The sequence below is a fragment of the Somniosus microcephalus genome, chromosome 5 (genome assembly GCF_052327205.1).
Source record: "Somniosus microcephalus isolate GS21.2 chromosome 5, FLI_Smic_1.0, whole genome shotgun sequence".
Classification (NCBI taxonomy): domain Eukaryota; kingdom Metazoa; phylum Chordata; class Chondrichthyes; order Squaliformes; family Somniosidae; genus Somniosus; species Somniosus microcephalus.
The window spans coordinates 75,349,987-75,365,076 of record NC_140991.1 but is presented as its reverse complement, the minus strand read 5'-3'; the positions used below and the strand labels follow the sequence as shown (position 1 = coordinate 75,365,076).

The 15,090-nt window shown below is 44.6% G+C and overlaps 1 protein-coding gene across 1 annotated transcript in view; it reads left to right on the top strand.

Annotated features, from left to right (window-relative positions):
- The window catches only part of malrd1 (MAM and LDL receptor class A domain containing 1), a 408,505-nt gene that overhangs the window by 270,413 nt on the left and 123,002 nt on the right, over positions 1 to 15,090 (top strand). The window contains exons 15-16 of the mRNA XM_085987833.1: positions 2,373 to 2,530; positions 6,115 to 6,316. Coding sequence (XP_085843959.1) covers positions 2,373 to 2,530; positions 6,115 to 6,316 — 360 coding nt within the window. The remainder of the gene's footprint in view (positions 1 to 2,372; positions 2,531 to 6,114; positions 6,317 to 15,090) is intronic.

Below are 15,090 nucleotides of genomic sequence, written 5' to 3'. Positions count from 1 at the left end.
GTGCTCCGGTTTCCTCCCACAGTCCAAAGATGTGCGGGTTAGGTTGATTGGCTATGATAAATTGACCCTTATTGCTAGGGGGATTAAATACGTGGGGTTACGGGGATCGGGTGGGATATGTGTCGGTGCAGGCTCGATGGGCCGAAATGGCCTCTATCTGCACTGTGGGGTTTCTGTGATTTCTGTGATTTCTGTGATTATCTTTATTGTTTTCTTGAAAGTTGATTGATATTGATTTTGTTAAACCTCCAAAGAAAGGGGGATGTAGTGATCAATAACATGTCATTCTGTGGTGGACACTAGGTGGAGCAGTAGAGCTGTATATAGCTGTATGTATAAAACTACACTACCCAGCTATATATATATTAAGACTACATTACCCATGAGGCTAGGCTACCCACAAGGCGGCAGTCAAGATGGAAGCCTCTACAGATACTGTACTGGTCCACATGTGCTCAATAAAAGTAACTAGCAAAAGCTAGCTGTGTTCATAATAAGAATGTCAATTTATTAATGAACATAACAGACGGCACCTCCGACAGTGCAGCATTCCCTCAGCACTGCACTGGAGTGTCAGCCTAGATTTATGTGCTCAAGTCCCTGGAGTGGGACTTGAACCCACAACCTTCTGACTCAAAGGCTAACAACTGAGCCACAGCTGATACTTGTACGCTGATGACACCCAGCTCTACCTCACCACCACCTCTCTCGACACCTCCACTGTTTCTAAATTGTCAGACTGCTTGTCTGACATCCAGTACTGGATGAGCAGAAATTTCCTGCTACTAAATATTGGGAAGACCAAAGCCATTGTCTTCGGTCCCCACCACAAACTCCGTTCCCTAGCCACCGACTTCACCCCTCTCCCTGACAACTGTCTGAGGCTGAACCAGACTATTTGCAACCTTAGTGTCATATTTGATCATGAGATGAACTTCCAACCACATATCCACGCCATCACTAAGACCGCCTATTTCTACCACCGTAACATCGCCCGTCTCCGCCGTTGCCTCAGCTCATCTGCTGCTGAAACCCTCATCCAAGCCTTCGTTACCTCTCGACTTGACTATTCCAATGCACTCCTGGCTGGCCTCTCACATTCTACCCTCCGTAAACTTGAGGTCATCCAAAACTCTGCTGCCCGTGTCCTAACTTGCACCAAGTCCCGTTCACCCATTACCCCCGTGATCACTGACCTACATTGGCTCCCGGTTAATGCCTCAATTTAAAAATTCTTATACTTATTTTCAAATCCCTCCATGGCTCACCCCTCCCTATCTCTGTAATCTCTTCCAGTCCCACAACCCTCTGAGATATCTGTGCTCCTTTAATTCTGGCCTGTTGAGCATCCCTGATTTTAATCGTTCCACCATTGGTGGCTGTGCCTTCAGTCTCCAAGACCCTAAGCACTGGAATATCCTCCATAAACCTCTCTGCCTCTCTACCTCTCTTTCTTCCTTTAAGACGCTCCTTAAACCTACCTCTTTGACCAAGCTTTTGGTCACCTGCCCTAATATCTCCTTATGTGGCTCGGTGTCAAATTTTGTCTGATAATGCTCCTGTGCAGCGCCTTGGGACATTTTACTATGTTAAAGGTGCTATATAAATACAAGTTGCTGTTGTTGTTGTACTTTAATAAGACCCTTTAACTTGCGGTATGGTAACTAAGATAACCTTGCATTTTCATAGCATTGCATTTCTTCTCTGAGTTATTGCTATAGTCAAAATACCAGTGTCATCACGCTTCAAATATAGCTTCATAGACACAGAAAGCAACAAATCTGCTGTTGGGCACAGGTTAAGGAGAGGGGGATGGCCAACTCATGCCCTCTGAGCTATATTATTAACAGAACACTAAACTAGGGCAACTGGATGGTAAGCAATACAAAGAAGAAAAAAATTCAGTCTAATATATTCAGGCACTAAAAATGATTTTGTTTGCTAGCGTACAAATGAAATTTTTCCAAAATGTTGTAAAGAAAACACAGCCGGTTACCTTTCGTCGATATTCTAAACACGACTGTGCTGTGTTCCACAAGACAGGGAAAATACATTAATCTGTATGATTTCCATTAATGTGGGAATTCATATGTCAAATTCTACCTTTTCTGGTGAAGTGGATAATTATTCTTTTCAGTGCGTTCCCTAGCTCATAATGCAAGGCACAGATTAATGCTTTTATGAGGCTCATGTGAGTGATGTCTTTTTGCTGTTGATATAAACATGAAGGCAACGTATTATGTAATATCGGCATGCAAGTCAACATAACTGCATAAATTTGCGCTGCTTGTGATCTGCCAATTGTTACTTTCCAGCTCTACTGATGCTGAGAAATTCAATAAAATACATAATGGTATTTGTTTCTTTTGAAGGGGTTGGAGGAATGTTTCTGTACATTAATTCTGCAGCCCAGCGTGAAGGTGACATTGCAAGAATAGCCACCACCCATTCATTCCCGGCAAGTGTTGGAGTCTGTCACCTGCGTTTCTGGTACTATATTTGTGGCTCAAAAGAAATGGGAACTCTAAAGGTAAGGAAAACAATGCAGAAGTACTGTTGCTGTCTGATCCTAAAACTAAATTCAACAAGTACTAATATCCTTAAACTCCCGTAGGTAGTTGGGTGGCGCTGTGGGTTAGTGCATTCTTCATTCACCACAGTGACCTGGTTACCAGCTATTCCAGGTGAACAAATAAGTCTTCTGTCTCTGTTAACTGTAGCCCTCCTGCCTCTGTTAGTTGTAACCACTTTTAGCTGGGACCGTGTCAACCAGCTCCTAATGTGTGAGAATCCACAGGACAAAGCTCCTCGTTTTTTGACACTAATTGATACTAGATTCAAAGTGATAGGTCACAGTTTTGTCATATCTGTCTAAGTAACACTATTTCATGACACTTACCTATAATAGTCTACTTTTGAGAGAAAAATCTGGAGAGGGACAGAATGGAACTTAGCAAACAATTGATAGCAAAATGCAAAATTGCCTTAAAAAGCTTTTTTCAATCGTTCCTACATTGCAGAAGAAATTAATGTTATCAGCTCAGTTTTTACACTTTCCTGTAAGTCACCATTATGGGTCTTGTACTTACCACACAGCCACTCGGCTGTCATCAACTAGTGATGCCTATTGGTGAATGGTTCCATAGGTGTAGCTCAGACAGAGTTAAAATAATAAAATAAAATGGTTAATGCTGGTAATTAAGACAGATTTGCAGGCATTCATCATTCCAAAAGAACTCTGGTCAAGATCCTTGAAAGTAACATGTGTTATGAACTAGAAGCATTCGAAAGAAGTACAACAAAATCAGAAAATGTGGTGGAATGTCATCCCCAGGAAATGTATTTGTGTCCTAACCCTATGGATCCAGTGGCCACCTTTGCCTAGTCCAAAGCTGGGCAGAGCAGGACAGGTAAAATAACTACAGGCATAAAATAAACACGCGGGGCCCAAACACTGCGGGGCCGTAATTCCAGCGTAGGTGTGACAGATCGGTCATCTTACAAAATTAGGTCATTATAGAAAATTTTTGAGGGACCCATGCTGGACCACCCCCCTCAGGTGGGCCCCACATCCATCAGCCAGGAGGTCTTTATGCAAGATTTCTCTCAGCATGTGGACTGTTCAATAGATCCTAGACCAGGGCGAAAGCAACATCTGGTAAAGGAATCCCCTCCCCCTGGCCAAACTACCAACTAATGCAAGGTTTCAATCAGATGGAGAATCTGCTGCAAAAAAGCGTCCAGAAAACAGGAACTTTTCTTGAACAACTCACTTCAGATTTTATTAACAGTTAACTGCAATAATTAAGAATCACCCTTGTGCAACCCCTTAGTGACTGTATGTGTGCTTGTTTGCCTATCCTAGTTTGCCTATGAGGTGTATCCCCAGTGGCTACAGCTTGGGAGGTGGAAAGCTGCTGAGCTTCCATTGAGAACACTTTAGATGGCATCGAACAGATTTGGGCCTTGAGGGCCTGGCTACAGACTGTAGCATCTCAGCGTGGGCTTGGGCAGTCTGGCCCACTTGGCTGTGTGGCACTAACAAGGGAACTGGTGGAGTGGGTAGTGGAGGAGAAGGCATGTTGTCACCCTGAGAGAGGGCAGCAGGTGCCAAGGTCCCATGGAACCAAGGCCACTCTCCTGGGACTGCATCTCAGCAATCCTACGGCTCTGCAAGAGAACAGAGTGCAAGAGTGATATAACCTCTGGAAGCCCCTATGAACACTGGCCTTCAGAGCCAAGGTGGCAGCCGTCTGGGCTGTGCGAGCAGTGTGAGCTGTCGTGGAAGCTGTCGGAGCTATTAGCAGAGGCACCATCATGGTGGATGCAACTGTCGTGTTGATGGAGCTGACCACTCGCTCCACGTTAACTCTGTTGCTCTCTCCACAGATGCTGCCTGACCTGAGTATTTCCAGCATTTTCTGGTTTTATTCCAATTTCACAATGGTCTCTGCGCCCACATGAACAGGCGCGTGCAACAATTGCACGGCTCCTTGTGTGTCCATTTACAGATGCAATCGAATTTCTAGGTCAGACTATCCAAGCTTTGTTGTCATCACTGGGGAAAAGTCATTACCCTCAGTGGTTGTGCTGCTTTTGGCTATAGCCAAAACAGATAAATTATGCCCCAAAGCTATTAAACGTTGTCAGAGCAAGAACCCTAAGGTAGATTTGCCGAGTCCTTGCCTGCTACCAATGTGTCTCAAAAAAATCATGGGCATCAACCGCAATTGTCCAATATGTGCCGGCTGCACTGGAGGACTCTGGAAAATCTATCCTCTGTCTCAACTTCCTAATATCAGTAAATTTTATTTCAAAACAAATTTAGAAGCCTACTTTTCTGGACCTTAGAACCCATTTGCTTATAATTCACAGGCTGCTTTTCTTTTGTGATGAGGTAAATTATTTCTATTTTCTATTGATTTTAATGGTTGAGATATTGGGGTGCCATGAATTGGATGCACTCACTGATCTGTGCTTCTGTCAAGTGAGACTCTATCAGGAGCGGATTCTTACAATGTTGAGGCTAAGGTTTAAAAGTAAACACTGGCCCAGAAATTCGGGTCGGGGGCTTCCCGCGGGTGCAAGCCCCCGACCTACACTTACCTAGCGCGCCGGCAGTTGAGCTCTGGGCCTGCGTAGAATTCCTCTCCGGGGCCTGGCCCAGAGGCCGGCGCGCTGTGCTGGCGTGTCCCAGGGGCGTAGTTAGTGCGATGCGTCCCCTGGGATCCCGTGAGCCATGGGCAGCCAATCGGAGGAGGGGAAAGCCCATTCATAAGATTGACAGAAAGACCTGTCAAAACGTATGAATGCTGAGGGCCCAAAACAGTAGTTAACCTTCAAATAATTTTTTTTTTAATTCACACTTTTTAAATAAACTATAAATTACATTAAATAACTATTTTAAACAATAATTTAAATTTTTGAAAAAGATAATTTTATAAAAAAACGGGGCTAAAAATAAACTTACCTTGCTTTAAAGTATTTAAAAATAATAAACCTGTGGAAAAAATGTTTTAATTTTAATTAATTGACCACTTACCTTTTAAAATGCAGTCCTTACGCCTGGTTTTTACATTTCTAAAATCTAAAGACTTACCCTCACGGAAAACCTGTAAAAAATACGTAAGTTCAAAGCGCACGCGCAGACTCCCGCGCGCACGCGTTCGACCCCTGAACCCCTTCGTTCAGAGGATCGGAAGTGCCGGTTTCCCGCGCATGCGTAGTGCATGCAAGAAACCGGCACTTCCATCGGGTCCACGCGTGAGTACCCTGTGCGTACTCACGCGTTGGGACCCGAATTTCTGGGCCAATATCTTTTTGAAATGTTGGCTTCCCCTAAAATAAGCAATAAAGCAATACATAGCAATTGTATTATATTTTCTTGGACACAAAAGTATAATGGGTAAGTGTTCAGATTCACAACTCCCAGGTTGATACCTCCCATAAAATGTGACTGGTAGCTCTTTTGATGTTTCAGAAAAGCTTATTTCTGAAGCAAGCAGCTCCGAAGCAAGAAAAACTGTGTATACCAGTGACCCAAAAATGAAAAATGAGATCTATTCTGCTTTCTGTCAGCTCGGTAATGTTTTGGGAAATATTTCTCTCTTCCAGGTATACAGTGTTGGAGAGCGCGGAATGCCCCTGTTGATGTGGTCAGTGACTGGGAACAAGGAGGACAACTGGATTTATGCCAATGTAATTGTCTCCAACAACTATCCATTTGAAGTTATGTTTGAAGCTGAAGTGGGTGGAGATGACCTCACAGACATTGCAATTGATGACATCTCTTTTGGCCTGGAATGTGTTGCTGGAGGTACTGTACTATGAAACCTGCTCTTCCGTGTACATTAATGAGTCTCAGCAGCAGCACAGAGAGTTTGCTGACATGAGACACTTACCCCCTTATCACCTTTTTTTGAGAGGGCCAGAGGTTCTGTCTGCATTCTAACCTTCAATTAGACTCGACTTATATGGATGAGTTTTCAAATTAACCCCTAGGCTGCCAGCGGGTCCAAGGATTCCAGTCTCCCTGCACTAAACATTAAAAAAATCTTCAACACACAATCTATAGCACTGAAACAAATCCCATATTACAGTAATAAAGGTACTTGAAATGTCAGGAGTAATTATATTTTAACTCCCATATTAATGTTTCCAGGTCTGCAACAGTAATGTAAAAGTGTAAAAAGAAATGTATATTGTAGTTGTTTTTCTCCCTTTGTTTTTCTCCCCTCATTCTTCCTGTCAAGGAGACAGTGGTTCATGTTGGGACCTGGTTCCACAAGGACTGCTATCAAGTGGCGCTTTTAAGCATGTCAAATAACCTATTCTATGAATGTAGGTTGCCATGTCCAGTCTGAGAGGCAGTCAGCAACTACTGCCTCCTGTGGGACTACCACTACTTGTAGGTCATAAGTGTACGTGAAGGTAGATTTTTATCAATCCTGTTACAAAGGCTTATTTACTGCAATTATTTTCAGGCTTGCAAAAGCTGCTGAATGTGCTGTTGACAGTAAGTCTAGACCTAACACAATCAGGCATTGTTGGGATTCAGGTTTTGTAGTGGTCACTGTGATAGGCAGCTTTAGACATTATTTATTCGGACACCTATTACCTACACACATACAGTAATTACGATTGCCCTTAAAATTTCTGCCGCATTTCCCAAAAGATTAACCCTCACTTTCCTAACAGTGCTTTTCAAAGGCCCTTGGCTCTGTTCACTCCTTCTTCCTTGGCTCTCAATGTGAAATAGCACAGGAGAACCCAGTTGGCACTTGAGTCTGCAGCCTTTTGTGCAATCATTTGCCATGTACAAGGAACAGCTCTGAAAGCAACGAGAGAGTAGCAGCTGCAGCAAAGGAGACACCTGGAACTGTTACTGGTCCATGAAGATTAGTCACAGATCCAGGTGGAATGCCTTCCATATCTTCTCCAGCTCACCAGTGAGCTATGCACCCACCCACCAATGCTAATCTCTCAGCTAAGGGAGCACTCAATAGGGCATATCCACAGCTAAGACAGAGAAATTCATGGCACGTGCAGAAAACACATTGTGGGAAAAATTGGGTTGCTTTGCGCCTCCCGTTAGTGCCCTAAGAGGGTGCTAACGGGGCACAAAGCAACTAGTGCCCAGGCGCGGCACCGCCTATGCCGTCCGCAAAATTCAGCAGGAGGTTAGCAGCAGCAGTAACTGGTAGCGCCCCGCGGTGCTGCGCCACCGGTGATGACATCATCGCCGTGCGCAGCATCGCGCTCCAGCCGCGATCTTCGGGAGCGCCCCCTGACTTACCGCCGGACGCTATATCTGATGGGATCAGGGGTGCCTACCTGTGGCCAGGGAGGTGTTATTTAAAGGCAAGGTGCGCCTGCCATCACCTGCCTCTGCTCCCGTCCCCGGCCTCCTTACCCGTCCCTCCCCACCACTCCACCCTCCCCGCGGAGTGCCGGCTGCGCTCCATGAGCCCAGCACTTCTCCTGAGTGCCGGGCTCTTTTGCTGGCACTCCCGATCCCCAGGGGCCTAGCTGGATCCTGGGTCGCGCTGCACAAGGCCCCTCCCCTTTAAGAAGGGGAGGAAGGCCTACAATACCGCGGCGCGACGTGCGCGGCGGCACATAGCGTCGCGATATTCCCTCGCAGCGCCCCAAGAGGGAGGCGGGGTGCTTCCAGTTGCACCCCGCTTCCCTCTTGGGGCGCTACCACTCAATTTCCGTCGCGGGGCGCTAATTTTTCCGGGGCGCTAACCCAGCGAAGTTAGCACCCCAAAGGGAGCGCTACTCCATTTTTAGCTCATTAAGCATATTCACAACTAGTACACAAAACTGAATCAAATTAATTCACCTTCATATCTCTTGCAGTCTGTTATTCTTTCACTATGTAGAAATTAAAGTGTTTGTCCAAAAACTAAAAAGAATAGTCAACTGCAGTGATATCCTGTGAGTATCTGAAAAGTCCCTGTAGCAAAGAGGCTGATGGCAGTTGTGGGGGGTGGGGGGCATCCATTGTAGATGGTTGACTGTTCCCGGAATGTCTTCCTGTTACAGGTGGCACACTTCAGCCACAACTTCAATGGTGAGTCTTAGCATCCTCATGCTATACATAGTAGCTGGGTCTTATTGTGGTACACCTGTTACCTTGGATAGTACTTGCTGCAAGTCATATGCCTCCTATGCTTTCTGTATTCTGGAATCATACTTTTACTCTCCTACTCCTACTTCACTACAATATATCTGCCAGTGGATGGCTAAAAAGAGATAAAAGAAATATTAAAACTAGTGAAGGATAATAAATCCATAAATGGTTCTTCAACATTTGTAAGTTGTTAACAATGGCACACACAAGACTCCTTTTCCTGTGTTGCGTGTAATTCCAAATTCCTCAGATTACCAGACTGTATAAATGGGCCACTAACTGACTAGATCATCACTACAGGGTTGATTCTGCCATCGGGCACAGCTGGCACAGGATGACAATTGTTTGGGAGCACTGGTTGGGAAATTAGGGGCCCAACTAACATTCCCTATGAATGATGCTTTGCACCAGGATGGTCTGATCATGGAAACAGAGCTTACATCTGGAAACCTAAGTTGTTGGGGATCAATTATGAGAATGATGCTTCTATAGTCAAATAGTCTGCTGACACTCACTGACTTTGCACAGCCCAAATTCCATACATTAGCAGATCAACATAAACATATTGATGATGTTATCAGTGGCAAATCATTTTGTGATATATTGTTTGTTTTATTTGTACCACAACTTATTGTAACCTTCATCCCTACGAAACAGTTGTAATCTCAGAGTGCTGAAATGTTTGTGAAGACGGAAGTGCATTGCCACTAGCTCACACAGTATTTTGTTGATTATCAACAGGAGAGTGATCAGAAATCCCTTCACTTTAGTGATTCCTCCATTTGTCTGTTGAGCAACCACTTAATATTAGATTCAAGCTTTCCTGTTTGCTAGCACATCTAAGGTTTTTGATAGTTGTGTCTCAACATTAGCAACCTATGCCCAATCACACATTTGCCATCTTTGTATTGTGGCCTCAAACCCGTCAAAGCACCCAAGAACCAATACCCACAACCTCATGTTATGAAAGGACGCATAAATCTCTTTTGAAGATTAATTATAGCATTCCAGCTTTTAAATTATTGAAAATGTACAGAGATTACTTTACTGCTTAATTTAAATAATTTCTGCAGGGTGTGAAAGTAAAAAATGAGTTGTTGGAGTGAATATTAAAATTTCTAAATTAACTTTTATCCAAACTCTATCTATTCCCCTCCCCCAACCAGAAAACATGGATATTCAGAGTAGGCCTACAGATTGGATAGGCCAATTATATGTGCTATCGTATAACTAGATTCCATGCAAGGGTAATGGGCGGCGCAATCATAGAGTCATACACTTTTACATTACAGAAGGAGGGCATCCAGTTCACCACTCCTGTGTTAGGGTGCATGGGTCATAGATAAGGTAACAAGACTGTAGAATTGATTCACTGACCCACATTCCCTTCAATCACATCTTCCGACTGAGAGCACAGGGATAGTGAATTAACCTTTAAAGCCTTTCAATGGACCGGTAAACAGGTTTTTAAAACTAGTTTTCAGCCAATATGGACCTAGTTTTTTTAAAAAGTTGCTCCTATCTCCAAAATGGACAGTGGGATTCATGAATAAGAAGAAAATAGCAAAAGGTAGTAACATTTGAAAAAAAAAATAGAATAGCTAGATTAGGTGATAATAATTGAAGAAAAAATATTGGCCAGGACACTGGGACAACTCTGCTGCTCTTCTTTGAATAGTGCCATTGGATCTTTTATATCTACCTCAGAGGACAGATTAGGGGCAGGATTTTCATTGGGCCATGGAGGCGGGACTGGAGACGTGTGGGGGTTTAAAATCGCGAAATTGGGGGGCACGAACCCATCCCGCCCCCAACCCGCCTCCATGCCAGTTTCAAAGGAGGCGGATACCCGACCTGTGCTGGGACCCGCCTCCCCAAGGTGGGAAGGGGATTAGTGCCAATTAACTGCCTGTTAACAGGTAGTTAACAGGCAGCTTTTAGCCTAATCCCTATATTTATTCCTGAAGTGTGGGATTCTCGACGGCTCCAAACCACGCCAAGTTAGCGAGGCAGACCGTCGGGCTGAAGGGTTTGGAGGGTTCAAGATGTCCAGTGTTCAGGTGAGTGATGGGTGCATGAGTGCAGAGGTAAGTGTGTTTGGTGTGTATAAAGTGTTTAAAGAAGTTTAATTACCTTTACTTACCTTTACAGCCTTTCTTCCTTCAGGTCTCGGGAGTCCCTCATCTCACCGGCACAGAAAGCAGAATGGCCGCGAACTGTCAAAAGTTACAGCATTCAGCTTTCTGTTCTGGAGAGATCTCTAAATCAGCCTGAGAGGAAGGAATTAACTTAGAGTACAGATTGTCAGTGTTTGACAGCTTCAAAGAGCTGTCAAACACTGATATTTCATCTGTCAAAAGCTCTTGACAGATGAAATGTCAATCTGTGACGTCACCTGTTGCCAGGTGGCCCTTAATTGGCCTGCTGAGCCCGCTGGGCGGGCTTAACAAAGTCAATCAAGTGAAAATCGCGTGGGCTGGCCACAACTCGATGGAGGTGGGACTACAACCCCAAAAGTTGTAGCCCCGCCTCCTACACGCCTCCAGTATCAAAATCCAGCCCAAGGTCTCAGTTCAATGTCTCATCCAAAATACAGCACCCCCTACAGTGCAGCACTGAAGTGTCAGCCTAGATCATGTGCTCAAGTCTTAACTGCCACCCATCGTTCACACTGATTATTTCACATAAACACCAGACTAATACCCAATTTGTTTTACCATGAGACATCAGCAGGCTATTGCCCCATTTGATTTACTGCTGATGGCAGCCCTCATTTCAGTGGCAGGATGGCAAAGTAAACAAAGCAGTACTGCTACCTCTTGAGGTTCCAAGGTTAAAAAACTTAAGGCACATGATATTAAGAAGAATGTAACATATGGATAGAAGGATGGCTAGAGATAAGAAATAAAGGTGTAGGGTAAATTTATGTTTTTCAGATTGGAGGGAAATGAGTAGTGGTTTGCCTCGTGGATTTTGTTTCCCACTTATAGAACTGATTGGGACATAAGCAGAAGGCAAATAACATCAGAATTTGTTGTTGGTATCAAATTTGGGCTGCAGAAAACTGAGGGAAAAAATGTGAAAGAGTGCCACAAAACATAAACAAGTAAACAGAGAGGGCAGATAGATGGCAGATGCAGTTCAATACAGAGAAATGTAAAGTAGTATATTTTGGAGAAAAGAATAAAGAAAGGAAGACTCTTAAAGGTAAGACTCTTAACACAGTAGAGAAACCAAGAGATACAACATAGCACTTTAAAAGTAGGAGTACAGAAAGAAAAGGTCATAAAAAGACAAATGGGTTCTGGGTTTTATACATAGGAGCAATGAGTCTAACAAGAAGAAAGTACTGCTGACTTTGTACAAGACGTTGATTAGGTCAGAGTTGGAATTCTGCATGTGGTTCTGGACACCCCGTCATAGGAAAAATATTAAAATCATGGAAAGGGTACAGCAAAGATTCACTAGAATGATATTGTTATGAAAAAAGACGGAAATTGTGGATTTTTTCACTAGAACAAAATGAAGAAGGGATCTCATAGAGATTTTCAAAATTGTATAAGGTATTGAGCAAGTAAATAGTGAAAGATTGTTTCTGTTAGTTGCTGTATCAATAATAAGGGGACTTAAATCCAGATTACCACTAGGAGAATGAAGGGGGAAGTTAGAAGAATTGCTTTTCACAAAGAGTATTACTAAAACATGGAATTCTTTACCACAAGTGAGTTTGAAGCAGAAGTCTAGATTTTATGCTCGGATAAAATTTGTGGAGGAAGTAAGGAGGAGTGCGATTTGCACCCATTTATTGTGAAATAGGGTGACCCCACTGTAATTTCAGGGTGAGCTCCAGACAGCAAAAATACCACTGTGTGGAGCTTGATCCTTGGTCAGCAGGAACTAGTGTTCCAGTGTGATTTAAAAACCTGCAGCAAATGAGAAAAAAGGGGTACATCTTGAATTTGTGTGATAGTGTGAAATGGGTGCTGGAAATCGACAGCCTGTTTTACATCTCTCCCAGTTTAATTTCCATTGAAGTCAATGGCCAGTGGTCAGGTATGGCAATCAGGAGGAGGTCCCCTGCATCAGTGTGGCAAGAATATGTTCTGCTGCTGACAATAGGTTGTTCTACAGCATTCTATTCATGCTATTTTTGCTCCTATTACTGATCTCCTTGCTGCCCATGGAGACTTTCATCCTCCAGGACTTCCATAAGGAGATTTTGTTGTAAAACAAAGCTAAGCACTATGCAGCACACCGCCAGGATCTTTGAGACCATAGACACACTATGAGCTCTGCACATGGCCCAAGAGTGATGGAGCCGATGGTGACAGCTTCGATAGGAACTCAGACTGCTGTCATCTTGGCTATGGGGCACAGTGTTGTGTATGTAATATGTGTGCTACTTTGAACCTATGGACAGGACTGCACTACTTGTAGGGCGTAGTGATACGCAGTACCACTCCTGGCCATAGGGGTATAAATAGTACTGTGGGTACTGATCTCCCCTCAGTTCCCGCCTGTGGGCATGAAGTAAAGACCTACGTGCAGTCCCTACCTCCAACCAGTAAAGACCTGTTTGAGTTATACGTTTAAGTCTTGTGTTAATTGTTCAATACAATACACATACTTAACACTGGCGACGAGTCAGGTTCTTACCCTGCGGCAGTTGAAGAGAGGTTTCAAACCTCACCACCCCACTAGAAGCGACAGGCTTAGGACTCTGAAGCCTCCATCAGCGACTGAGCACTGGAGTGCAGCAGCCATCCTGACAGCTTCCAGCGACTGACAGAAGTCTTTCTGCAGTTTCCTTGTTCAACCTAGGTGGTGGGGTAAGCCGTGCAACGTTGGCTGCAAAGACAGGGCTGGGGAAGTCGGAGCAGATAAGGGCCATCGATCGCGATCGGAGATAAGGCCGGGCCGCCTTCAAGTGCGAGGCGCAGCGCGGGCCAGCGATCGGGACCAAAGATAAGGGCCGCACTCGGACTGAAAGGCGCGGCGGCTGCAGAAGCTCAAGGTGCGAGAGCCGCGGTGCACAGCGCGGGCTATCGATCGCACAGAAGATAAGGGCCGAGAGCCGCTTCGGTCGGGAGCCACTTCGCGATCCAGCGATCGCATCCGCTGATAAGGGCCGCACTCGGGCGATCGCGGCGAAGATAAGGGCCGCACTCGGGGGCTGAAGGGAGACGGCGTCGGGGGACGGGTGAAGACCGCCAAGCGCGGGAAAACCGCCATTTTGTGGGCGGAGGACGACGGCAAGAGCGGGAAGCCACCATCTTTGATAACAAGTAAAGAAAATAAAATCTGAGAAATTACAAATCTACAATGCCTAAACACGGAAATATTAGCACCTTTGATAGTGACCTCAAAGATTGGGCCATATATGTTGAAAGAGTAAAAAATTATTGTAAGGCCAATAAAATTCGTGACCAAGATAAAGCTCTAACATTATTAAATTTAATGGGTGCGAAGACATACGGGCAATTGAAACACCTGTTATCACCAGATGAACCGGCGGATAAGACGTTCGATGAGATTGTTACTGTCCTGAAAGATCATCTAAACCCCACGCTGCTGATGCTAGCGGAACGATTTAAATTTTATGACAGAAGGCAGCTACAGCATGAAAGCAATGCTGAATATTTGCTGGAATTGCGTAAATTAGCGAAATATTGCCAGTTTGGAACGGGACTGACAGATGCACTACGAGACAAATTTGTGTGTGGTTTATTTAAACAGGATACACAAAAGCGACTGCTCGAGGAGAATGAGCTGACGCTTGAGAAGGCGGTCACTATGGCAGCAGCACACGAAGCCGCAGCGAGAGGCATGGCAGTAATGCAGCTACGGTCACCGGAGCTCAGTGCACACAAATTGGGTGTGAGTTCTGGCAAATGTTATCGTTGTGGAAAGACAACGCATGATCAGAACCAGTGTTGGTTTAAAAACCAAGAATGTAGAACTTGTGGTAGGCTTGGACACATAGCTAGAGTATGCAGGTCAGGGAAGAAGACCAGCAACAAGAAGTCACCGCAAGGAAAATACGCAAAAGTACACAAGGTGGCCGAACAGGAGTCCGATTCAGACGCTAGCAGTAATGAACTGGCTGGCTTAAGCAGTATTGAACTGGCTAGCTTAAGGGTACTCAACGTTGGTAAGGGTGCAGACCTCCAGACAATTTGGGTCACTCTTCAGATAGAAGGAGTCCAAGTAAAACTGGAATTGGACACTGGATCGGCATTGACGGTCATAAATAAGAAAGATTATGGAAGGTTATTCCAACATATTCCCCTACAGGATACGGAGCTCATATTGAAAACATACACGGGGCAAAGAGTGTACCCCATCGGGAAAATTGAGGTCACAGTGGTCCACAAGGGCGAAGAAAGTCAAATAATGGACTTATATGTGCTATCTGAAGGAGGTCCTCCACTACTAGGACGGGAGTGGATTAGGAA